Here is a 25,702-nt window from a genome sequence, read left to right as displayed (position 1 = left end):
GAGGCGAGGGGGGCGCCACCCAAGTGGTCCGGGGTTCGGACCTGGAGGGGCCAAAATGCGCCCGGCCGGGAATCGATGACAGCCGGGGAAACTCGGGCAAACCTTTCCTGGGGAATCACCCCTCCCGAAGCCCCACCGCGGAGGCTCCGCAGAAAAGGGTGAGCGGAGACTGGGGGAGCTCAAACTTGCGAGAGCTGGAGGCGGCGGGCGGGCGGGCGGCTGTCGCCCGAGCGCTGCGCCTGCGGGGGGAGGGGAGGCGGCTGTTGGGAGGGAGGGAGGGGGAGGGGGGACGGGCGGAGGGAGGGAGGGAGGGAGGGGGGACGGGCGGAGGGAGGGGGAGGAGGAAGAGGAGGGAACCAGGGAGGGGGACGCGTTGGGATCTCGGCGTGCGGCGGCAGACGGAGCCCGGGCTCCCAACAGCAAGGCGAGGCAGAGCTGCGCTCCTCGCTGAACGCGGGCCGAGCTCGGCGGCTGCCGGGGAGACGCGCCGGAGCCCAGACCGCGACCGAGAGAGGGAGCTAGGCGGGCGGAGGAGGGGGAGCCCGCGAGCCGCCGGGCGGAGAGCCCAAGCCGCGCTGTCGCCGCGCAGGGACGACTTGGCCAACACACTCACACACACACACACTAACACCCAGCCGGAGCGGGCGCTCGCGGCGAACCGTCAACATGGCGCTGGGGCTCCTGCCCGAGCGCGGGCGGCAGCGGCAGCGCGGGAGGTGCTGAGCCCGGCCGAGCCCAGTCCAGCTGCGGGAGCCCGGAGGATCGCGCGGGGCCGTCGCCACCTGCCCTGGGGCTCCGAGCCCGCCCCGCCCCGCCCCCACCCGGCCAAGAGCCCACCCCTCCGCGGGGCCGACCCCGAGGGCAGCGGGCTGGCAGCAGACGGCGAGGGAGGCGAGCGAGCGCGGTTACGCGAGCGGACTGTGGGCAGCCGGGGACAGCAAACTTTGCTGCTCGCCGCGCTTCCCCGGCCCGGCTCCTCCGCTCTTTAACGTCGCCACCCCCCCCAACCCCGCACACCTCTGCCCACCCACCCAACCGCTCCTCGCTGCCTCGAGTCTGCTCGGGGGAAAACTTCAAAGCGCCGGATTGCAGGCTCCCTGCCTACTCCCCGATCGGGGATTTCAGGTCAGTGCCCGGAACACCTTTTCCCGGGGAGGCCGCGGGCGGGCGCGCCGCGGACTGCAGTCGGCCCCCTCCCCCGGGGCCTCCGCCCGCCCCGGGTTTCTTCCCCGACACTCTCGCGTACCCCGCGAAGCTTTTGCTTCTGGCTTGCCTTCGGCTGCCTTGCTCGCTTTCGTTTTTATTTCAGTGGCATAAGTTATTTAAAATACAGCCAACCTAAACGACCCCGCGTGGGCGCGAGGTTGGGAGCGGGCGCGGCGGGGGGCCTGCCACCTCCCTGGGGCCTGGGAGGAGAGCAGGGAGTTCGCGGAGTGGAAGTTTGCAGCCTGAGTGTGTCTGCGCGGGAGCGCGGTTGCCGCTGAACGCCGCGAATTGGCCGGAGGGGGGGGGTGGGCTGGAAGCTGGGAAGCTCGGCTCGGCGTTAGCTCGCGAGCAGGAAGGGGAGGGCGGCGGGTTCCCGTCTGCTTTCTTTTTCGACTCGGGAAAGAACTGTAAAAACCCCCAGCCGCCGCCGCCTCGTCTCGCCTCTCTGGGGGCCGGTTGTTCCTGTGAGTGGAACGACGGCGTGTGCGTGCGCGAGGGTGTGTGGCGGGCGCCTCGGGCCGAGCAGAGCTCGACCTGCCGCCGCCGCCGTGCAACTCGGGAGGGGAGTCCCGGTTTTTTTCTTGGGTTGCCCCAAAGCGCGAATCACGTGGATTAATATTAAAAAAAAAAAAAAAAAAAAAAAGCTACTAGGAAATCGAGCAGAGCGAGGGGTTCCGACTCGGCCCGTCCGCCCGCCAGGTCAGACGCTTTGTTTTGTAAAGGTTCTTGTATGATTTCAATCCGCGGCCCCGTCCTACCTCTAACCTACCCCCCCCCCCCCCCCCGCCGCAGTTGTGAAGGTAGGATTTAAGTTCTGGACCCCCAGTGGTGGGAGCAGAATGCTTGTGCGGAGGCGGTGGCGGTAAGGGAGGGTGAGGGCGGGGGCGGGCGAAACCTGGGCCCTCAGCTGGGCAGTGGAGACTCTGGTGGGAAGCACTGATGGGCGTGTGAAAGTCTGCGGCCGGAGGAAGTTGGTCGCACTCGGAGGGCGTGAGGTGCGGAGGCTCAGGGCGAAGAGGAACTTGCGCACCCGGGCGCGATCCTCGGTCGGGGCTGGGAGGGTAAAGCGCCGACGCGCCGCGGGGCCCGCGCAGAGAACGGGCGGGTGGCTGCGCTGCAGAGCCCTCCGCCAACTCGGGGGCTCGGGAAGTCGGCGACGAGCGCCTGCTGTTTACCAAGCGAGCTTTGGGGCACCTTGTGCGGAGTAGAGCGGCTTGGGGCACGCGTGGTTCCGGCGGGCTTCCCGCCGCTCGCACGCTGGAGTGGGCACGTTTCTGGGTCCCGGAGACAGCTGAGTGTGGCCGCGTGTAGGCCGAGGCCGGGCGAGGCTTAATTTGCTGTTAATGAATCTTTTCCAGAAAGTCTGCGATCTCCAGCTAGAGATTGTGAGTGCCCGCGCGCGAGGGCGCGCGCCACCGGCGTCTGAAGGTTGGGGGTTGGGGGAATGGAAGAGGGAAGAGGGAGGGTTATGTGCATTTAAAAACAAACCTTAAAAAGAAACCAGCGCGCTTCAAATAGGTATTCGCATAACCCTAGCTGTGTCTAGACTAGACAGCTTCGGATTTTAGCTGTGTTGTCCGCCCCCCCGCCCCCTTCTTGAGAGGAGGCTAGGAGATGGATAGTGGTATTTGTTTCTAGGGGTAGCCTCTTGGAGAAAAATCCTTAAAATGGCCTGGGAGTGAAAATGAGAAGGAAGTGGCCCACCCCAGAAGGTGGTGGGTGGTGAGCGCAGACAGACTTGGGTATTTCTAGCCATCTGACACTTCCTGTGGCACTAGAAACGGACACCGCGGGCCGAAATCAATCCTTAGGAGGTGTTGGATTCGGTTTTGCCAACAGAATTGCTTGTGTGGAAGGCATTAAATAGTCGGCCTCGGAGACTCCTGTACGTGGACACTTGGGGAATATGCTCGTTTCTCGACCCTTCCCATTCCATCCCCGACCTGTTATCTGGTCTGGGCTCTGCAGTGTTGATTCTCGTGTTTATTTGGGGCACGATTTCATCGCGTAGAGGAAGGAGGGGAGGCGATGGATTAATGTGCCATCCAGGTTTGATCCGAGGCTGGCCTTCAGTGTGCGGTTATACACCGCCACGCACACGGATTGCCTGGGGTGGTTAGGGGAGCGTGCGGGGTGCGGGCGCCAGGCGCTCTGCTGGCAGGTCGGGGCTGGGGCTCGGCCGGCCCCAGCGCTGTCCTTTGAGGCGCTGTCACCAGTAGGTGACTGAGAGTTAATTAGGAAGTGTTCTCTGGATCAATGGGCCGCACAGCTCATTAGCGATTCTCTCCAGCCCTTTGCAGGGCTGGCCTCCGCCTTCCACAGAGGCCGGGGCCCCGCGGTCCGGGCTGCGGAGAGCGCCGCTGGGAAGTGGGGAGGGGCCGGCTGTGAGGGACGGCCGGAGGCGAGTGTAACTTCGCCGGGCGGCGCGTTCCGTTGCGGCGCCGCGAGGCCCGCGCAGCCCGCTCTTTCTTCCTGCTCGCGGTCGCCTCCGCTGTGTCTTTAACTCGCTCCCGCTCGCGTCGCTCCTTGGCTGCTCCTCCCAGCCTCCCTCGCCTATCTCTTGTTCTCTAAGCACGACGCCTGTGCTCCCCGCCCAGTTTGGGATTAGACAAGATAAAAATAGGACTGCCCAGCGCGCAGAGCTGTGACTGTGCCCCGGCAGCCGGCCTGGTGGGAGCGCGGGGGGCCGGGGTGGACCTGTGGTGCTTTGGGGGCTGCTAGCGCCTGTAGGCTCCCCACCCCCACCCTGCAGGCGTCACGCTTCCCGGGTTCTGTCCGCTGTGAACCGTGCGGGCCGGGGGACCTGGGCAGGGTCTCCGCGCTCTCGCGGGTGTTGTTGGTGTGCCGGTGATAGATCGGTCTAGACAGGCATGCAGGCTCCCTCCCGGCTGAAGGACGGGGGTGGGGTGGGGGCCGCGGAGATGGCAGCAGACTCCGGTGAGCAGAGAGTGAGCGAGCTAGCTTGCGGGCCCAGCGAGCAGGGTGGAGGAAAGGCTGCGGGGGTTTCTCTTAACCCTTTAAAGGCTATGGGGATAATGTAATGAAGTAGGGGGTCAAAGAGCCAACTAGAAATTTCTGGAGGCAAAGTAGCTCGTGGGGGGCGGGTGGCAGGAGTCTAGGCTTAGGGTTTTCCTTTCTCTTCTGTGTGTGCATGGTCATATCCTGGTGCATTGGGCTCGATTCTTCGACAAACCGAACACAGCTTCTAGAAAATCTAGTTTGACCAATTACTTCTCAGTGAGGGAACTGTGAACACACATTGGGCACCCCCACTTAAGTAAGGAGTTTGGGAGAGGCAGAGGTAGACCTCAGTTTTCCCAGAGACAATTCATGCTCGCGTGGGGCCTCTGAAGGAGGCTGCTGCAGACCAAAGACCTGAGTCTGAAATACCAGGCCAGTGTGTATAAGTATGCATTGGAGAGAACAAAGTAGTCTTTGAATTGTCCATATAAATAAATGACACCCTTTTAATCATGAACTTGTGGGGAGTTAGAATGAGATATGTGTATGTGGGATTTGGACAGTGCTATGTGTTAAGAGAACCATCATTTGTATACTTATATAGGGCTAATGTTGAATTGGTCTAAAAATTTAATACAACTCTGCAGACATTTGTCTAGTTCAAAATTTCCAGGCCTGAAATTGGTGGGCGGGTTACCTTATGCATAAATAACTCATTACTAATATTCCACTGGCTTCTCGCCCCTCCTCAACCTTTCTTTTAAGGGTTTGTGGTCTAAGGGATCTTCTATATTTACATTTAAACTGCAAAGCCATACTGTTCTGGTCTGGGAATGAGCAACATTACAGTCAAAGCAAGAAGAATGTAAGTAGTGGGGAGGTGTACTTTCGGCTGGAATGCTCAGATTAAGTTGTGCGCCTAAATGACATGTGCTGAGACAAATCAAGACACTTGGGCTCCGGTTCCCAAATGGAACAAGAGATACATAAGAGATAAAGAACTGGCCAAGGGGAATGTAAACATGGGTATGCAAATACAGAGATGTATGGTGATATTCTAAGAGAAAAATCCCAGACTTTGTTGAGCTGGAAACGGGCAGAATTTCTGTAACTTGTGTTCCAGAGATAAAAGCCCATTTTAAAGGTGTGAAGAGGGTCACTTGGAAACACAAGAAGCATTTACACGCATACATCCATGCTTAGATACACAGGCTGAATGACAAAAACTCTTCAATGCCTGACGCCAAGACATTCCTGCGAAGTGAGGCCGACTTGGGTATGGAAGTGTGGCCCATACAACCACATTCACACACTCATTTACAGGGAAATAATGTATTTTGGGCCAGAAGGAAACTAAGGGCAAAGCAGCCTACCAAAGGGTAGGCCCTCCGTTAACTAAGATTACTTCTAGTTACAGTTCCTTCTAGTGGGGAGGGGTGGGAAGAGTGTATGTGGGGAGGGGTGGGAAGAGTGTATGTGGGGAGGGGTGGGAAGAGTGTATGTGTTGAGCAGGTAAGGCTTCTGAACAAATTGAGTTCTAGACTTTGAGTGGCTGGATGGTGGAAGAAAGAGGAGTAGCTTTCTGTTTTGGTCGGGAGGAATGGATATTGGGCAGCTGGGGTCCTGTTTGCTAAGGTGGCTCAGGGCCTAGTGGACGGGGAAAATAGAAACGAAAGAAGTGGCTTCTGGGAGGAATAAAGGAGAGGTATGCTTTCATTTTGGTAGGCTATAATTTTTTTTTTTTCCTGGAAGAGACCACGCTGGGGACGGACTGGGTAGGGTGGATTAGCAGGCGCCTCGGTGACCCCAATCGCGCACTAAACTCTGGGTACGGTTTGGTTTGCCCGCGGCGTCGATTTGCCGCGGTCCCTCTTTGTCTAAGCCCAGCCGGGAATTCCATCTTTTATTGGGAAGACCGCACTTGGGTGGAGCCCGCGCCGGGCCGGGCGGGGCAGGGCCGGGCCCGGCCGCGGGCTGGGCGAGGAGACTCGCAGGCCACAGTGCCGCCAGAGCCCCAGGACGGTCCTTAGGAGCGCTCGGCAGCCCTGACAATGCCATCCTGGTGGTTTCCTCGAGGGCGCCGGGCCGAGCCGATCCAGCTAGGCGCGGCGGGGCGGGAGACCGCGTGGGTCCACCCCTCCCCCGCCGGCCCGAGGCGGATAGGAGCTCAGAAAGCCCTTTGTTAGGCCCGGGGGGGTCACACCCGTGCCCAGGGGGCTGCCGAGGGGCGGGAGGGCAGTGCTCTCGGCGAGAGAGTTGCATCGGAGCCCCGGACGTCCTTTTCATAGATCGGGCCTCGTGGGGGCCTCACCCAGACACGGGTGGAGAGGACTCGGCCGGCCCCGCCCCCCTTCTTTGCCAGTGTTATGACCAACGGGATTCCGTCTGTTCGCAAAGCCGGGCGCGCTGTTGAGGCCTAGGTGGCGGAGGCAGGAGGAGAAGCCGCCGGGGCCGGAGTAACTGGCCTCCGTCCACCCTCGCGGTGGCTGAGCCGCGTTTGTCGCAAGCACTTGGCCGGGGGTGTCCGCCGATCTCCAGCCCTGCCCGACGGCTTACTCTGGTTGCGCTCAACGTGTTCCTCAAGAAGGGATATCTATCTGACTTTTTGTTGAACTGGAGTTCACTAACGGTGCTCTTCTGCTATATTTCTGTAGAAGGCCCCCTTTCGGGGCACAAGCTCACCTCTGTCTTCCCAGCCAGCACTCACGGGCTCGGCTCCCCGTGATTAGACAAGCGGGGAAGTCCGCTCGGAGAAGATCCTGACAGAATAAAATATAGTTTGTGATCTAAAAGACAGTTTCCAGTATAATCTCATTATGCACCACAGACTCCCGGTGTTATTTTGTGGAAGGCGGACAATGATCAATTTACATTGACCCGGGGCTGGGCGAGCTTTTAGATGGTAATTGCCATATTGATTTGCATGCAAAAAGGAGACCTGCTAAAATTAAAGACCGGAAGCTAAATTAAACTAAATTTATTGTCTAGGTGCAAACCAGGGAAACCGTTGGGGAAGGAGGGTGAATTAGGTCAGGGTGCCAGGGGCAGAGCAGGTGAAAGACCCAAGAGCTTCGGGAGGTCACAACTTTGGGAGCTATCTTTGCCCTTGTTATTTCAAAATGTGGGGAGGGGGACGTATTTCGGGAAAAAAGTTATAAAAAGGCACTATTGCATTGAAGGCACTGGGGTCTCAATGCTATGGTAATTGCCAAGGGGGGGGCAGGTTTATAGGGTTATAAGGGTCTTCTTGCACCATTTCCGGCACTCCCCCCCCCCATTTCTATTGTTCTGCACGGGCGCTCACTATCGTGCCAGGGACACCAAAACTCTTGCATCTTAAGAGTTAAAAAAAAAGGCAGCCCTTCCCCCTTCCCGCCTTGCCGTCGTCTCCACCCCCCTCTCGAAGCGTTAGACCTTTCCAAGAGAGCGCTATGTGTAGGGCGCGCTGCACGCGCGCCGCGGGCAGGCCTGGACTGTTGGGGCTGCAGGGAGTTCCTCTCCGGACGCTGCGGTCCCAGGCTCGACTGGACTGCGGCCGCTTCGGGAAGCCGCCTGCTCCAGGTGGCCCAAGTAGGCGGGGATGGGGGGTGTGTGGGGGGAGGCGTCTGCCGGGGTCGCCGTCTAGGGGTGCCGGGGGCGGGGGGAGTAGCCTTCCCGAAGGGGTTGGGAGGGCCCGCCCGACCTGAGTATTGGGGGGAAGGGCTGAAAATCCTGCCCCATCGCCAAGGCTGGAAAGTTTAAAAAAGAGAAAGAAAGCCACTTGCGGAGGGCTGGCCCAGAACCAGGGGCAGCCGGGCCGCGGGGGCGTGCTCGGCTGGCCAGCGGGGTGAGCGTCCGGCGCCACCGTCGCCCCTCCATCCCTCCCGCCGCTGAGGCTTTCGCCAGCCCGGTCGCGCCACGGAGCCATTTCGCATATCCGGAGCTTCGTCGTCCGGAGAAGCAGCCGGTCCGGGGCCGGGAAGCCCGCTGGGGCGGCCGAATATCCGGTGCCTGTGCCCGTCCCCACCGAGCGGAGCTGGAGATGGCTCTCGGCAGTGGGGCCTGCGGCGTCGGGTGTAGGTAGTTCCCGGAGTATCTGAAAGCCTGGGGCAGATCTAGAAATTGAGGATGGGGTCGGATGAGGAGGGGATGTTGGGCCCTGTGATTTGCCTCCAGGCGCTTCTGGGAGGAAAGGTTGGGGAAAGGAAAGATACCCCATCCCCCAGCTTGCTTCGGGGCTTGTGTTTTTGTGGGGACACTTGGTGGTCCAGTAGGGCCCTCATCTCGCTAGCCACTTCCCTCTTAATTCCCTCTCCCACCCCACTTTGGTCCCTGGGGTTTTTTTGTTTGAACCCTAGGAAAGATAAGGTGTAGGTGCTCCTTCCAAAGGGCTTCGCTCTATCTAGATAATTTGATTTATTGCTTTATGTGGCAAAAGTAGGGTGGCAAGCCTTGTTCCTAGTAGGCAGCACTTCTCCCAGAGACCTGAGTGTAGCTGACCCACCTACTCCTGTCTATTCTGGGCTACTGGAGGAAGGGAAAGTGGAGTGGTCTCACCCCCAGGGTATTTAGTTGTAGGGAGATTTGTAGGATGTAGGGGAAATTATGAAACACTTTCAATGGGCCAAGAGATTACCAAACGTCAGAGAAACTGGGTTCAAGGCTCATTGTGGACCAAGTTACATGGGCGTTAAAGGCTTATCTTTTTACCCTGTACTTAGGTATGCAAGGCCTCAGGAAGCCTTCCGAACTTCTTTAAGGAGACAGTATGTGAAAATAGGGATTTCAAATGGCACAATTAAACCAATAATTGGCTCCTCTCCGCAACTCCAGGACTGAGTTTGACCGTGGCCCATTTTTACTAGCTGTGTGACCTTGGGGGCAAGTTATTTATGGCCTCTGAGCCTGAGTAAGTTTCTTCATTTGTAAGACTGGGAATAATTATCCACCTTTAGGATCAAAGAAGAATACTTGGCACGTAGTAGGCCCTGAGGATTAATAATTGCTCTGACTGACTGATCTTGTTGCTATAGATTGCTCCTCCATTCCCTGCTGCCCTTGATTCCCTCTGAGATTCCCTGAGACCTACTAGGCCAGTGTCCTGGGAGCAAGGCTGCAGAGTAAAGCTCCCCTCCAAGGGTATCCTCCGGGTCCGCCTCCATGGGTTCCTCTTCCCCTTTGTTACAGTTCTTTGCATTCTGTTTTTAAAGGATTCCATATGCAAGGACTTGGATTTTTTTTCCCCCCCTAAGTGGGATCATTATATGGTGGGGAATTGATTTCAGAACTGGTGTCTAGGTGCTCTTTGGCAAGCCTTCCCGTCATTTCGGGGGAGGGAATAGCAGCGGCTGCAGGGCAGAGACCTGGTTGGAAGAGGTGAGAGGGGGTGGGCTGCTGCAGAGGCCAGAGGTGCTGTGGTTTGTTTGATAGGGATTAAGTCCGGATGTTATGAGGGCTCAGTGTGGTTTTCAATAAAGTCTGCCAGGGATTGCTTCTTTTATATCGATATGTATTTAAAAAAATTACTAGCATGAGAAGAAAACCAGACCTGTATGGATCCAGGCCGGTAGTAAGCTACTGTGATCAGGTTTCCTACTCGACTCCCAGAGGGGAAGTCAGCGTTTGATTGAAGCTACACTTGGTTCTTGACTCTCAGGGGATGCCTGCTCTGAAACAGGAGCCCTCCCTCCCTCTCTTTCCTCCTCTCCCCCCCTCCCTCTTTTTCCCTTCTTCCCCTAAAAGCCTTTGTGCTGAAAGAGCTTCAGTAGGCACGAATCCCTGGTCCCTCTGTAAAGAATGCCTTACAGCCTTGGCTGACATTGTTTTGTGAACAGTGGGTTTTACCAGGCCAGCACTTTCCCCCCCATTTTAGCTCACTATTTTAGAGGTAGTGTACAGACAGGATGCGCCTAACTGCGGTGATTGCCACAGTGTGTAGCCTGGGCCTGGCCTGGAATCTGAAAACGCCTTAACCTTTGCCCTAGGGGCCCTCGGAGGGGAGTTGAAGGTGGGGAGCTAGAGGACTGAGGATTGTTTTCGAGGGTCTGTTTGTTTTCTCCAGCAACAGAGGCTGAGGGTGGAGTTGGGCAAGTCAGAGAGTGTGTTCCAGCTTTGGTTCTGATTTAAAACTTGGTTGAATTGGAGAAACTCCTAGGCATTTAACAGTTCTGTACAAATGCAAACTTGAAATAGCTTGAGGCCTACGTCATTTAGGAAAGAATAAATGAAGTACAGAAATGTCCAAACTATGTAAATCCTGGAGTTGTCTGCCCTCCCATAAACACATGACAAGTGCCAAGGCATTTCCAGTCAAAACACCCATGGAACCAGCAGCCTCCGTCCTTTGTATTTATTATTTTATTAACAGCATTTAACAAGCACAGCCTGCCTGCCTTGCACAGTGACTCTCAGCAGACTAGGGGTGGAAAGCGGATGGGGGTGGGGGAGGAGTGGTCTCTAGAAGAGACTAGCTGGAGATGGGTAAGGAAAAGTAGCATTTGGGGTTTATTTCCACTGGCCAAAGAGAGAACAAAAGTGGTTCTTTTTTTTTTTTTTGAGCTCTCTTTTTTTTTTTTTTTGACCGGTAAGGGGATCCGCAACCCTTGGCTCGGAGTCCTGCGCACCACGCTCAGCCAGTGAGCGCACCGGCCATCCCTATATAGGATCCCAACTGCTGCCTCAGCGCTCCCAGCGCCGCACTCTCCCAAGTGAGCCATGGGGCCGGCCCCAAAAGTAGTTCTTTGGAGGAAGAAATCCCCTCCCATCCCAGGAGGAAAGTTGTTCAGCTGTGATATGTCTGGTCTCAGCTTCGATTTTCAGAAGGTAAAACAGGGCATGTTTCATGACATTCTGCCTATCGGTTATTGGTGATTTTCAAAGAATAAGTATTTGTCTGCTATCGTTATTCTATATCCTGGTGGAAAGTTTATAACGAAAAGTAATGCCTTTCTTAAGTCATAAAATGAGCCTTGTATGATTATTTAATTAAAATCTATTTAAGGACCGATTAGGCGTGTAATTTGCGCTAATAATGACGATTATGGAAATGTTCAACTTAACCAAAAATCATAAAGGAGACATTTTGATCAGTGGGGCGACCAGTAAGTATTCAGTGAGTTGGGCAATCTCCAAAAGACAGGAGGTGTTCTGCTGTGGTCTGCAGAAAGTGCAGACCTGCTTGGCCGCTGTGACATGCATGGCATGGAGAGCTTCAGGCCTCCCTGCCCCCACCCAAGCCTGGCCAAGGCAGGCCAGCCCCCGTTTTGCTGAGCACAGAAACCAGCCCCAGGAATCTGAACAACCTTGATTCCCATGATGCTTTCCCAAGCTACCAGAAGGAGCAAACTCCGGGAAAGGGCTGATAAACCACACAGAAATCTCTGCGAAATGGCGGTGCTCTTTTGCTTTAACAAACAGCACTGACAAATGCATGCTTCCTTGGCTAGCCTTGGCTGGAGCCTGGAGGGGTGGGGGGAGAAGGGGGTCCCTTGTTCCGGAGAAACCTGCCAGCTGCTGGGCTTGGTGCGAAGGCAGCAAAGGCAGACACAATGCTGCTGTTGTTGGTTTGATCTCTAACTGTGGATTGTTAGTCTGGCTTTAACTATGTGGTAAGGGGGGAATGTGAAGGCTGTTTACAGCGAGTGCAAATAATGTGACAGCTGTTGGCGCGCGAGCAGCGCTGTGCCTCCTCAGCACTTACACAAAGCGCGCACTATGCAGGCCCGCAAGGAGCTGCAGAGGTGGCTGACACTTTCTGTCCAGCACGTCCTCAGGTGAGAGAAAGTCCAGCAGCACCCCCACCCCCTCATCCTCAACACACACCTTTATGACTTCCCAGGATTGGGGTGGGGGTGTGGGATGGTTTACACATTGTGGTTTAGGAAACTTGTTAGGCAGAGGTGGCAGGAGAAGGCCCACAGGGGTCACAAGTGTCTCTGTCTGGAGGGGTTTGGCCAGGATCTGTGGACCTAGGCCCTCAGCTGCTTATGAGCGAGTTTATAAGATTTGGGAAAATAACTTTCGGCCCTAAGTAAGCTTGTTGGAAAGAATGTGTTATTAACTGAAGGCTTTCTGGAAATTGCAGAGGCTGTGAAGGCCGTTGTTCCCCTCTGAAATGGCCCTGTTATTCAGACAAGTTAGAGACAGGCGGGCGCTGTGTTCTGTGCACTCGGCACTGTTCCCCAGATTGGAAACGCAAGTTCAGGTTCAGGACCTGATGGGGGGGTGTGTCTTGGGGGAAGGGGTGGTGCAGGTTGGCTTTTGATTATGCGCACCCGTTAACCTTCCCTTCCAAGCCTTTCCGTGTTCAAGAGCGCATTTGCCTTCAGCTGCAGGACACAAAGGTGCAGTCCTAAGGCCTGCCCGCAGCCCCACCCACTCTGACTTCATCAACTATAGATGCCCACAGCCACAGGCCTTCTCTGAGTTCCTGGTACCCCGCCAGGCCCTGTAGGGATGGAGGTGCCAGGGTGGGAGGGAGAGCAGTTGGTGGTGGCAGTCACCCACTCCGGCAAGTCCTGGGGATGCATGGCTGGCTGGAGCAGGCAGGGTTTGGAAGGTCAAGAATGGGGGCCTGCCTCTGGGCTGGACCAGCGCACTCTGGGTGTAAAAATTCACCTCTCTCCCCCTGGAATACCAAGGTCGAAGCCCATGCCCACCCTGGGCGTTGGAGGATCATAAGTCTGTGTTCGGCCCTATGTGACTTTGGCCCCTGGGTGTGCAGCCTCCAGGATCTGCAAATCTAGTTCCTTACCACCCCCCACACCCCAGGTCTACCCTCTGAGTTTTAACGTGGACTTCTGTATCTAGTTGGGTTCCCCATGGGGAGCTGGGAGATGCTTCTGGAGTGATACATGAACTTCGGTGCCAGTTCTATAAATTGGTCTCTTTTTATGACGTGTGCCATTTTCTGTAGGAATGTTGCTTGCAAAACGAGTTTCGCCTTGGAGGAAAGGCGGAAAGATAAACAAGTCTGTAACGCCAAAACACTGGCAGTCTTTCCCTCCTTCCAGCTCTCTTAAAGCAGCCGGGCCGTATTTCCAGGATTAGACTCGTGCTTGTGAGGAGGGACTCGGGTTGGCTTTTTTTTTTTTTACCCCCAAGCAAATGCAAATTAGAGAAAAATAATTTTCTTTCAACGATATGCAATGTATTAGTCACTTGTTATCGTGCTCCGAGGCAGGCCTCATTTGCGCGTCTGCCAGCTCGCTCACATCTGCTCGGCGCTGTTCAGGGCATTTTAACCTTGGCGGTGTCGTGTCTAGTCCCACGGATCAAGGAGGAGTAATTAAGCTCTGAAGGGCTACAAAAATTCATGGGCCCCCATCTATACCGCAGTTGTTGCAGGGCTTTGTTTTGGGTGCTCTGAGTTCCAAGACTGAGTAGCAGACACGGGATTCCTATTGTTCCATGTAAAGAAAGTAGGTGCCCCTCTCTTCCTCTTACCCTCATCCCCAGCCTTCCTGGGGCTCCCAGGCTCCACACAATCAGCAAGGAACCCGCATGCAGATCGCAGGACCCCCTTGCGTTTTATGCATCTTTTATGCGTTAAAAGTTCCTTTGTGCTTCCTGTGTCTACTAATGATAGCTGTTATTAGCCTTATGGTATAGCTTGTTCCTTTCTGTTGGGGGGGGTGCGGCATTAAATGCGTTTTATTCCCACAAAGCCCTGGTGGAGACAGAAATGCACTGATTTGGCCTTTGGAGGCGTGTTGTGGAGCATTTATTCTGAATTTGCCCTCAGGTTGTGTAGACTCCCAAGTGGGGATCCAGCTCTGTAGGGACTAGACCAAAGGGGGCATGTATGTGGTTTTTTAAGGAGGAGAAAGGGGAGGGTATGTATGGTGGGAGCTGATTTTCAACTTAGGTTTCTGGCTCTGGGTGGCCTCCTGTTGAGGGACACCTGTTTCCAAATTTACCCTTTCTTGAATGTGCACGTGGTTACTCTACTCCCAGTGTGGCACAACCATGAAGGAAAGTGAAAGAACAAAAAAGCCCAGGTGGTGGCCTGGACAGGACTTCGCAGGAGAAGGGGAAGTGTCTGTTCATCACTGGTTTCTGAGTTGGGGGAGGCCGTGACACTTACCCCCGGCCATGGCTCTGCCTGGGGAGGGAGTTGCGTGGCCGGCATCCCGGGTTTGGCACAGACTCTCAGGGTGGGTCTCTGCTGATGCCCTCCCCCGCAACTCCCGAGGCCCGCACCCCAACCCCCTTAACTGCTGGCTACACTTGGCTCACATCTTTCTAGGGGAGGCTTCCAGAGGAGCAGCACAGCAGCCTGATCAGAAGAAAGCCTGGAACGAGGGCAGGGCGGGGAGGGGTCTGTAGTGCCGGTTCCCCCGGTGGGCTCCGCGGCATTTCCCTGGAGGTCTCGGGTTAATCCCGATTCTCCCTGCGCCCACCCAAATTTCTTCTTGTCAGAGATTCAGTGGCGGGGGCTCGGGAAAGGGGACCACAGAGGAGCGAGCGGGGCCGCAGGGTCCCAGGGGTTAACTAGGGTCGGGGATTGGGGAGGTCAGGCCCTCCTCCGGGAGGGACTGCTGGAGTTCCTGGAAGGCCCGGCGGGGGCGCGTCGCGAGAGTGTGGGTGTGTGCCGTGGCGCACCGGGACCTCGGCGGGTGAGCCCCGAACAGCACGGGTGTGTGTGGTGGGAGAGAAAATCCCTTTGTTGCCGACCGATCGCGCTCCGGACTGAGGCGCGGGGAGGGGACGCCCCTCCCCCTCTTTCCCTCGCTACCGCTATCGCGGCCGCAGCCGAGGGCCAAGTTCAATCTCGACTCGGGTGGCTCTCCGCTTTGACCCGGGCGCCTCGGGAGCGGGCAGAGAAGGTTCTGGGTGCTGGAAAGGTCAGGGCCGCGCGAGTTTCCCGTCTCCCTCTTCCCCCACTTTCGTTACTAATGCAAAACTTGGAGGTGTGGGTGGGGACGCCCCTGGAGGCTACGGTCACGGCCAAGAGACAGCACCTGGGATGGCTGGATCACTCCACGCACCCCGTCTCCGGCACTGAGACACTGACGTTGTGGTGGAGGGTGAGACCTGGCCAGCGACCTCCCTTGACCACACTCCTGGAAGCCAGTGACCCTGCCCAGAACCTGAGGGACAGCTTTGGGTTCCCCTACTCCCCAGCTACATGACACCCAGGAAAGCAGCCCAGGAAGGACCCGCCCCATACCCCACAACCGGAAGAGCTTTTTCTTTTCATCTCCCACCCCCACACAGCCCCCCCAACATCCTAAAATAGGAACTTCTTCACCTCTCCCTTCCTTGACACCAGGAGTGCAGCGGTGCTGTGACTCAGTCTGTGTTTGGAGCAGCTCCAGGAAGGGCTGGCGTGGTTAGCTTTGGGCTTCTGTGAAATTCACACAGCACTGCTGCAAGTCATCCCTCCTTGGCCAGACCTCTTCTGTGTCCCTACCTCAACGCCCCCACCCTCCCAATGCGGTGGTACTGCCACAAAGAAACTATGCAGTGGTTCTGGGGCTTGTTATACAGTATGTTTAGTGGAGGCAGATGCTGTTTAATGGGGTTAAATGTGGCCAGCACCAGCTATTGCCAGGCAAAACTCAAGTCCATAGTGCAGCTTAGTCCTCTGGAAAACACCGTGCCAAATATTTACAGAGGGGAACCAAGGTTGGAGAGGTTCGGCCACCTGCCCAGAGACAGCCTCGGGTAAGGGTGGGAGCTGGGAGGCTGTGGTGATCATGTTCTTCCTGCGTGCTGTCTACAGGGAACCAGCCATGCAGGGAGTAAGACCCTTTACCTGGAGAGATTCCCCAGCTCACAGAAGACCCCAGCACACTGGCTGGGATCCCAGATGCCTGCTTAGCCACCTGAGCCTGAAGCCCCCAGAAACCTGTTCAGTCCTTCTGGCCACTGACTGGATAACTACCTGATGGGGGGGGGGGGGCAAGAGGACACTAGTGAGAGAGACCCTCTGGGTAAATACAGAGAAACTTAGAAAAGCCTCTAAGAAGGGTAACCATCAATGTCTATGAAGACGAGAAGGCATGGTTTGATTTCTGGAAGTTGGTATGGTCTGGTGGCCATGCTTTTCATATTGTCGGTGCCACTTGACAAACACAATGTGCAAACTTGAACTGATTGCCACCTCAAGGGTGGAGGCAGGTGGATAGTGGCCTGGTGCAACAGGGACGGGGGTGGAGAGAAAGTGGCCTTGTGCTGCCTCCCCTCCCTTCACTTATCTCCAGCTTCTCATGGCCTTTGCTCCTTCCTTTCAACCTGCTATTTGTCGTCTGCAGGGACAAGTCGCCTTTAAAGAAGAAACCAGTGTTCTGTCCTTTTCCTTAGTCTATAGTGGTGTCCTTATGGCAGGAATCAGCAAAATGGTGGCAGTGGGTGCTGCTTGGGGTTTGTGGTACTCCTTCATTCTTTCACATAGGCCAGCAGTGCCCCTTCTCAGGGATGGCAAGGTTGGAGTGACGGCTCTTCACCTTGGTCCCTCTGACCCCCTTCTGCCAATCAGGCTCTTCTCCCCAGTGTTCAGGCCAAGCCCAGGTACTGGAATCTTAACCCTTGGCTGCTCAGAGTCTGTCAAGGGTGACCCAAGCTCTCCTACACTTTCAAGTGCCACCACCGTACTAAGAGCTGGAGACCATGTGGTGTGTGCCTGTGTTTGCAAGCCAGGTGTCTCCCCCCTGGAACTGGGTGTTCCAGTACACAGCCACTACAGTTCCCAGTGTGTTCTTGAAAAACCAGACACTCTCCCTGTCTGACCTGCTCTCTCAGCCATCTCCTCTTCATCCCTATCCCACATCCTTGTCCCCTTCTCTCCACTACTGGAAAAAAGGGTTAAAATCCAGAGCCAAGGTGCAGCTTAGCAGCTCACATTGGAAGTAGGTTGGTGCTCGTAAAGAAAGTGCTTTTCATGAGTGACTTCACACATCTTGGCACTTCTAGAAGCATAGCCTGCATGTGGAGGGAAGAGGGGGAGCCCTGAAAAATAACTCATATGTAGCAGCAAAGCAGCTTGAGTGTCGCTACACCTCTGCCTCTCAGTCTCTTTGTTTCTTACCCCAACGCCCCAGAGAAGCCGGGGTAGGGTGTGGGTAAAGGTAATTCCCATTCTTGAATAGTGGTTTGGTGTAAGCAGTGGCCTTTGCTAAGGATGTTTCTGCTGGGGGGTTGGGCTGCTCTTGTTTGTCATCCTGGGGCCATTGCTCATTGGCCAGTTGCACTCTGCTCCATCTTTGGCCAGGAACCTGAAGAGTTAAAAGTCTTTAGCTTGTTGCAATGAAATTATGGCTGGCAGTGGCGCCGCTGTTTGTTCAACAGACCTCCACTTTTAAACAGTTCACAAAAAGTTCATGGGGCAGCTAAAGATTGTGTGTGTGTGTGTGTGTGTGTGTGTGTGTGTGTGTGTGTGTGTGTGCGCGCGCGCACGCAGTCCACAGCAGGATCCAAGCATCAAACAACCCCCCCCCCACTTTGCATCTTTATGTTCAGCCCCTCCCCCCCAAACACTCACACAGCTGACACTGAAACAGACTCCTGGTCTCAACCCTCCATCTGACCCTGTGCATGTGAGAACATTTCATTCTGAAGGCTGGTGTCATTTATCTGTGCAGCATTAATATTGAAAACCCCAAAGGATGAGCCCTGGAGAAGGGGAGAGGCTTTGAAAGCACCCAGTTGGTCCCAGGTGCCTCTACACTGCATTCACCTTTCCACTAAGTCCAGGCTGCCTTTTCTGAAGAAAAGCCCTTTCAAGGGAAGCTGGGATTTTGGGGGGGATGGTTCTATTCCTCAGAGTGGTGCTCAGAGGTCCTTTTCACAAAGTGGCTGCTAAAGGAGGGGTGTAGAAGGCACCTTGTTTAAAGGGGAGGCCGGTTTTTAAGTACTGGGACACCAGAAGATTGAGGTTTCCTAATGCTCCTTCCCTCATCCTTGTCTTGGGGGTTTGATTAAGTGATCCTTTTGCTCCTGATGTAATTTCTGCATTTCAGCATGGCAAACAGTGCGAGGATGGCATGGTGCAGTCCCACTGCTGCAGCCCGATGACCAAGACACACTGGCACCAAGGAATGATGCTCCACCTTCTCCATTAGGCCACCCAGAATGTCTTCCTTTTGTTAGAATGGGTGGCAGGAGTTGGGGAGGGGACACTGTTGAGTGTGCCTGTGATCTGCCCAGCAATAGTGGTGGCCTCCCCGACTTCATTGGTGTATTTGGAAGATGGAAGAAAAACCCATGAGCTCCCACAGAACCTTCCTCAACACCCTAGTCAGTCCTTTTGGGGGTGCTGTGGCTAGCCCAGTAGAAACTTATGGTCTGTCTAAAGAAAGAGACTCTTCTTAGGGAAATAGCTTTTCAGAAGCCCACTCCGCCTGACGCATCTCTGCAGATTCCTGCCTCTTTCTCAGGGCCCTTTCCCTCTCTTCCAGCTTCATTGTTGAGCTCTAACTATGCGTGGTGTGTCGCTGCATGTGGATTTTGATTAACAGACATTGTTCTATGGATGGGGGCCAATGGGGGATGCTGGTGGACAAAAGACCCAGAAAGGACAAAGACATGCGGAAGGATAGCCTGGCTTTTGGATTCAGTCCTCCCAGGTGCTTCCCCCACCCCCACCCTCAGTCATTCCCAGAAGAGTGCCGGGACCTGGTGCCTCCAACCCAACTGAACTAGCAGCCTGCTCCCCCAGGTCTGCTCCGTGTGTTAAAGTGTAAAAGCAAGCAGGCATTTGCATATTTTTTCTTGCTAACAAAGGAGATGTATCGACTTAGGGAACATTTGGGCTTTCGGAAACTGGGTGGGTGTGTGAGGGAGGAGAAAGAAAAGTTCCCCTGATGATCTGCACACCAATTATTTCACACTCACGTTTGGGTCCTGTAGAAAAATGCTGTGGCTGGGCTGGACAAGGGAAACTGAGATGTGTTTGAGAACAGGGAATTGCTGAGGGCCATCGGTCCCAGGCATTAAAGGCTCCCCTACTTATTAACCCAGCATTTAACAGCAGGATATGGGCTGAAGCGCAGTCAAAAGAAACGGCTCAACCTCCAAAGAGCAATTAAAATCCTGCACGAGGATAAATCACGCGCCGTGATAATCCTGTTAATAAAATGCAGCTTGTCCTGACCCTTCACTCATGCAGCAAACTAGAATGTGATGTGGGTGGGGGCGGTGGGCAGAGAAGGTGACAGGGGGAGGTGGTCTGGGTTCCTCTGCCTCACCAGCCTCCCGCTCCCAGGAGGTGGAAAATGGGTGGCTTTTGCCTGCTCCCCGTGTGCCAACGGCTTGGAGCCCATCAGCCTGGGCTGCTAAGACTTCTGCGCTCACTAATGATTTCTTGTCCCCAGCGAGCAAGCGTCATTGAATTACACAGCCACCTCCCTCTGCAGCTCCCAGGCAAAACCACCTGGGTTAGGTGCTTAATCTAATCTAGGGCTCGGGTGGGGCGCCTCACCAACCAACTGACTCTTTTACCCTCGATCTGTAAGTTGCACACACAACAGTCTTGGAAATTCATCATCCAGGTGCAGTGGTCCTTAAGCCTATTGCCATAGTATTGCCTTGAATAATGTCTTACCTTCCTTAACAAGTGGCAAGAATGAATAATATTATTTGACCGCTATACACTCTCAAAGGCTGGGAAAGGGGCCCGGCAAGTGCAGAGGTGTGCTGTCCCTTGGATGGGACTGCAGGTTTTGCTTTAAACTCCTCCCCACCCCCAGGGCTTCTTGCCAGGGAAGCTGTAGCCCCCTGCGCTGTACATTCGGGTCAGATGTGTCCTTGGCCCCTGGACATCTGTAGGCCATCATGCACAGTCTGCATCCTGTCTGAATTGCCTAGAAAGAGGCCTTCTTGAGCTCCCTGTTTGGCCCTCCTTTACTCAACCCCCTGGGATTCTTTTTGCCTTTCACACAGACTAGACGCTTGAAGCGAAGCTGCCATCCAAGAAGACGACATGCTTTCAGCAACTCCCCTGTATGGGAACGTTCACAGCTGGATGAACAGCGAGAGGGTCCGCATGTGTGGGACAAGCGAAGACAGGTGAATGTGGCTACCTGGGCCAGGCCAGAGGAGAGGGAGGTGGGCCCTTGCCCCGCAGCCCTGATCGGAGCCCATGCTGAAACCCCCTCCCCTTCTCACAGCTGGAGTGGCCCAAAAGGGGTGGGGAAGAATGAGCTCCTGCCTAGCTGGCGGCCCTTGATTTACAGTTTTAACAGGCAACCCAGCTCAGCGAAGCATCACCGCCCTTTAAAAGATTAGCCCCTAAAGCGGCCTTTCAGTGCACTTTCGTCCTTAATTTATTATTTCATATTTATGAAGGAGAATTAATCCCAGTCTATATGCTGCTTTAACTCTAAATGTCAGGAGTGTGGGCCCAGGTGGATCGGCATTCGATGTGCTTTTAAAACAAATAGTTTGCTCAGTAATAAATGGGGAGATAGCCACCCTTTCTCTCATTTAAGCCCAGGCTTTCTGGTTGTCTTCCGCTGCCTGTTGGGTGAGGCCACTGGCGCCTGGGTTGAGTCACCCGACGGCTCTGTTATGTTCCTAATCAGGAATTTTGGAGTGTGGGGTCAAGGTAGCTAAGCAGTAGATGCTTGAAGCTGCTCTTCGGGGTAATGATGAAACTTTTCCTCTGCTACTTGTCAGCGATTTCATCCTGGGGATTTGGAAGTTGGCACCAAGCACTTTCTTTATCGATGCTCTCTGATAACAAGTCCCAGGGCAGGCGCAGCAGCCTGGCACAGATGTGCAGCTTCCTCTCCAGCCTGGAGCAGCTGACATTTGTATGATACTAGTGTGTATCCCCCTGTCATTTTGATAAAGGCAGTCAAATATGGCTTCATTATCACCATGGAAACCAGTTTTGCAGGACATGGTCCCTAACTTTGTTTTGGGACAACTTTTGGAAGCTGGCCTTGTGGGTAACACAAGTGGTTGATGATGCAGCCAGCCCACAGACTCCAAGCTTCAGCCCCCCTTTGGTCTTTGGCCATTTTGCTACTTAATGTCTGCCCTTCAGGAGAGCTTATGTGGACTGGCTAGGACAGCAGAACTCAGATCGGCCTTCTTGGCCTCACTAGAGAGAGATCGCATAGGAAAAGTGGTTGTGCTTAATTTCTGGCTTACCCACCTCGCGGACATATTTGTGATTCATGTCCGCATGTGAAAGGTTCTGCCTTTCCTTGGTTTTTCCCAGTCAAGTTGAATTACCATTTGGGGGCAACTTTCAATGTGGGCCATTAGAGGGGCAGGTTAGGAGCACCTGGTCTGTGCTAGGGAGATCTATGAAAGATGGATTCAGTGAGGAATGCTTTCATGAAGTTGGTGTGTCCTTTTAAATAGGAAAATTCCTGTAAATGATGGTGATGCTTCAAAAACCAGACTGGAACTGAGGGAAGAAAATCCCTTGAACCACAACGTGGTAAGAGATTAATGGCTTCTATTGATGTGAAATCTGAATATCAGTGATCAGTAATCAATCGAGCATTCATTTGCATACCATTAAAGGGCCTGGGGGGAAGGGTCATGGCAGGGCTGAGGAGAAAGTCTGTGCTTCCGGACACGACCTCCACCCAACCTCTTTCTGACTTGCCTTCTTGGCGGTGCACTCCTTTCAACATGCTTGCCACATGTTGTCACCATCCCCTAGTGACTGGTGAGATGTGTACCGCCTTTTCTTAGATAAGTAAGCTACGTGCCACATCAATGCTCCCAGCTGGATAAATTTTCAGCCTCCAAGTAAGCTCCTTAGGGCTTACCTTTCCAGTAAAATTTGAAACACAGGACTGTCTCTTCAGACACCAGGGAGAGGAAGTCAAAAGACGCAACCACAGTTTGACCCATGGCCTCTTTATGGATTTAGAAATGAGCCAGCTAAAGTCCTCAGTTCCTATTGTCCCACTGAAGAGTGTTTCTTGTTCTGTTAGATAATGCTTTTCTACATCCAGGAAAATGAAATGAACATCCCACCCCACCCCAACCCTAACAGGCCCAGGGAGGGTTAATGTGAGTTCTGTGCCCTATGAGGGTGGTGCTGAGGGTATTGGAGTTGGTATATTCTCAGAATTGCTGAGAAGGTGAATTTTCCAAAGTAATAGATGACTGAATTAATATATGGGCCTCAAGTCTAAAGGAATCAATATTTTACATGCTTTGAGGATACTAGTTGAACAGACAGGGAAAGGCAGACAGCAGAAGGGTTTGGATAAGGGGAAAGGGAACAGACCCTGGGAATCCTGTCTTTAACCCTTTCTGCTGGGATGTTGAAGCCAGTTGGTGTTTCTCCTTGGGATGGGTGCTGCTGCTTTGAAGGAGGGTCCCAAGTAACACCGTGTTGTTCTTCTGCAAAGGTGGATGCGAGCACAGCCCATCGGATAGATGGCCTGGCAGCGCTAAGCATGGATCGCACTGGCCTGATCCGGGAAGGACTCCGGGTTCCCGGAAACATCGTCTACTCTAGCTTGTGTGGACTAGGCTCCGAGAAAGGTCGGGAGGCTGCCACGAGCACTCTAGGTGGCCTTGGGTTTTCTTCAGAAAGAAATCCAGAGATGCAGTTCAAACCGAATACACCCGAGACAGTGGAGGCTTCTGCTGTCTCTGGAAAACCCCCAAATGGCTTCAGTGCTATATACAAAACACCGCCTGGAATACAAAAAAGTGCTGTCGCCACAGCAGAAACACTGGGCTTGGACAGGCCTGCCAGTGACAAACAGAGCCCTCTCAACATCAATGGTGCTAGTTACCTGCGGCTGCCCTGGGTCAACCCTTACATGGAGGGTGCCACGCCGGCCATCTACCCTTTCCTTGACTCGCCAAATAAGTATTCACTGAACATGTACAAGACCTTGCTACCTCAGCAGTCCTACAGCTTGGCCCAGCCGCTGTATTCTCCGGTCTGCACCAATGGGGAGCGCTTCCTCTACCTGCCACCACCTCACTACGTCAGTCCCCACATCCCGTCATCCTTGGCTTCACCCATGAGGCTCTCGACGCCTTCTGCTGCCCCAGCCATCCCACCTCTTGTTCACTGCGCAGACAAGAGCCTCCCATGGAAGATGGGCGTCAGCCCTGGGAACCCTGTCGATTCCCACGCCTATCCCCACATCCAGAACAGTAAACAGCCCAGGGTGCCCTCTGCCAAGGTGGTCAGCAGTGGCCTGCCAGGGGACACAGCTCTCCTGCTGCCCCCATCACCTCGACCCTCCCCCCGGGTCCATCTTCCCACCCAGCCTGCTGCAGACACCTACGCGGAGTTCCACAAGCACTATGCCAGGATCTCCACCTCCCCTTCTGTCACCCTGTCCAAGCCATACGTGACGGTCAACAGTGAGTTCCCCACGGCTAGGCTCTCCAATGGCAAGTATCCCAAGGCTCCCGAGGGGGGCGAAAGTGCCCAGCCAGTGCCCGGGCACATCCGCAAAACAGCAGGTCAAGAGCGGAAGGATGGTGGCTCACCTCCTCTGTTGGAGAAGCAAAGTGTTACCAAAGACGTCACGGATAAGCCACTCGACTTGTCTTCTAAAGTGGTGGATGTAGATGCTTCCAAAGCAGACCACATGAAAAAGATGGCCCCCACAGTCCTGGTTCACAGCAGGGCTGGGAGCAGCTTAGTGCTCTCCGGAAGTGAGATTCCAAAAGAAACACTATCTCCTCCAGGAAATGGCTGTGCTATCTATAGATCTGAAATCATTAGCACTGCTCCCTCATCCTGGGTGGTGCCTGGGCCAAGTCCTAACGAAGAGAACAATGGCAAAAGCATATCGCTGAAAAACAAGGCGTTGGACTGGGCCATACCACAGCAGAGGAGTTCATCGTGTCCCCGCATGGGCGGCACGGACGCCGTGATCACTAACGTTTCAGGGTCAGTGTCGAGCGCGGGCCGCCCAGCCTCTGCATCGCCAGCTCCCAATGCCAATGCAGATGGCACCAAGACCAGCAGGAGCTCCGTGGACACCACGCCGTCTGTCATTCAGCATGTGGGCCAGCCCCCGACCACGCCTGCCAAGCACAGCGGCAGCACCAGCAGCAAGGGTGCCAAAGCCAGCAACCCAGAACCAAGTTTCAAAGCAAACGAGAATGGCCTCCCGCCGAGCTCAATATTTCTCTCTCCGAATGAGGCATTCAGGTCCCCACCAATTCCCTACCCCAGGAGTTACCTCCCTTACCCAGCACCTGAGGGCATTGCGATAAGTCCCCTCTCTTTACATGGCAAGGGACCTGTCTACCCTCACCCAGTTTTGTTACCCAACGGCAGTCTCTTTCCTGGACACCTTGCCCCAAAGCCTGGACTGCCCTACGGGCTGCCCACAGGCCGGCCAGAGTTTGTGACCTACCAAGATGCCCTGGGTTTGGGCATGGTGCATCCCATGCTGATACCACACACGCCCATAGAGATTACTAAGGAGGAGAAACCAGAGAGGAGGTCCCGGTCCCACGAGAGAGCCCGCTATGAGGACCCAACCCTCCGGAATCGGTTTTCTGAGATGCTGGACGCTAGCAGCACCAAATTACACCCAGAAGTCCCCACTGACAAGAGCCTGAAGCCGAACCCCAGCTGGAATCAAGGGAAGACTGTGATCAAAAGCGACAAGCTTGTCTATGTAGACCTTCTCCGAGAAGAACCAGATGCTAAAACTGACGCAAATGTGACTAAACCTGGCTTCGCAGCAGAGAGTGTTGGCCAGAGCACTGAGCCCGTCAAGCCCCCAACTGACCCTGCCCTGCAGCAGCACCGCGATTTCATTGCCCTGAGAGAGGAGCTGGGCCGTATCAGTGACTTCCACGAGGCCTATAGCTTCAAGCAGGCCCCAGGCCAGTCGGTCTTCGGCTTAAGCAAGGACAGTGTTCCAGCAGGTACCAACAAAGAGAACCTAGGGATGCCAGTCTCAGCCCCATTCCTGGAGCCAACTCTGGGAAGCGATGGCCCTGCTGTCACATTTGGTAAAACCCAAGAGGATCCCAAACCATTTTGTGTGGGCGGTGCCCCACCGAGTGTGGACATCACCCCCACCTATACCAAAGATGGAGCCGAGGAGGCAGAATCAAATGATGGCAAAGTTCTGAAACCGAAGCCATCTAAGCTGGCAAAGAGAATCGCAAACTCGGCGGGTTACGTGGGTGACCGATTCAAGTGTGTCACTACCGAACTGTATGCAGATTCCAGTCAGCTCAGCCGGGAGCAGCGGGCATTGCAGGTGAGCCCCCCACCTGAATTGCAGTAACTTTACCAGTTGTCAGTTTTTTAATGTGTAAAGAGGATTGGGGGAGTATGGTAGGGCAGGGCACCAGTCAGATTTAGTTAATGAAGCTTATGGTAATTTGAATGTATGAAATGTGGCCAGTAAGGGGAAGTGAGTGGTAGCACTTAGGTATGTCTGGATACTTGAAGTTATTCTGTAGGTTATAAGAGAACTCCAGTCAAATGCTGATAACAGGTTTTAATTATTATGAAGGATGTCTAAAGACTGCATGACGTTTACCTACCAATTCCTTTGATTTCTCTGCCTGTAAGATAACGGATATACCTATAAGTGCTGCTTTGAATGCCTTACTTGATACTTGGTAGAGATGTGTAGCAGCCGCATGT

The 25,702-nt window shown here is 54.5% G+C and overlaps 1 protein-coding gene across 9 annotated transcripts in view; it reads left to right on the top strand.

Moving 5' to 3' along the window:
- BCOR (BCL6 corepressor) overlaps window positions 1-25,702 on the top strand; it is a 115,619-nt gene that overhangs the window by 70,073 nt on the left and 19,844 nt on the right. For 8 of the 9 annotated variants that reach the window (XM_063083394.1, XM_063083390.1, XM_063083391.1 and 5 more), the window contains exons 1-4: window positions 413-1,125; window positions 20,029-20,154; window positions 21,460-21,538; window positions 22,467-25,310. In XM_063083394.1, the coding sequence (XP_062939464.1) occupies window positions 20,069-20,154; window positions 21,460-21,538; window positions 22,467-25,310 (3,009 nt within the window). In that variant the 5' untranslated portion in view covers window positions 413-1,125; window positions 20,029-20,068. Of the gene's footprint in view, window positions 1-412; window positions 1,126-20,028; window positions 20,155-21,459; window positions 21,539-22,466; window positions 25,311-25,702 lie in introns of those variants that run through there. The other variant, XM_063083387.1, reaches the window with a different exon arrangement.

Source organism: Cynocephalus volans, chromosome X (genome assembly GCF_027409185.1).
Source record: "Cynocephalus volans isolate mCynVol1 chromosome X, mCynVol1.pri, whole genome shotgun sequence".
Classification (NCBI taxonomy): Eukaryota; Metazoa; Chordata; class Mammalia; order Dermoptera; family Cynocephalidae; genus Cynocephalus; species Cynocephalus volans.
The sequence above is the reverse complement of the archived record's forward strand: the minus strand, read 5'-3'. Positions and strand labels throughout refer to the sequence as shown.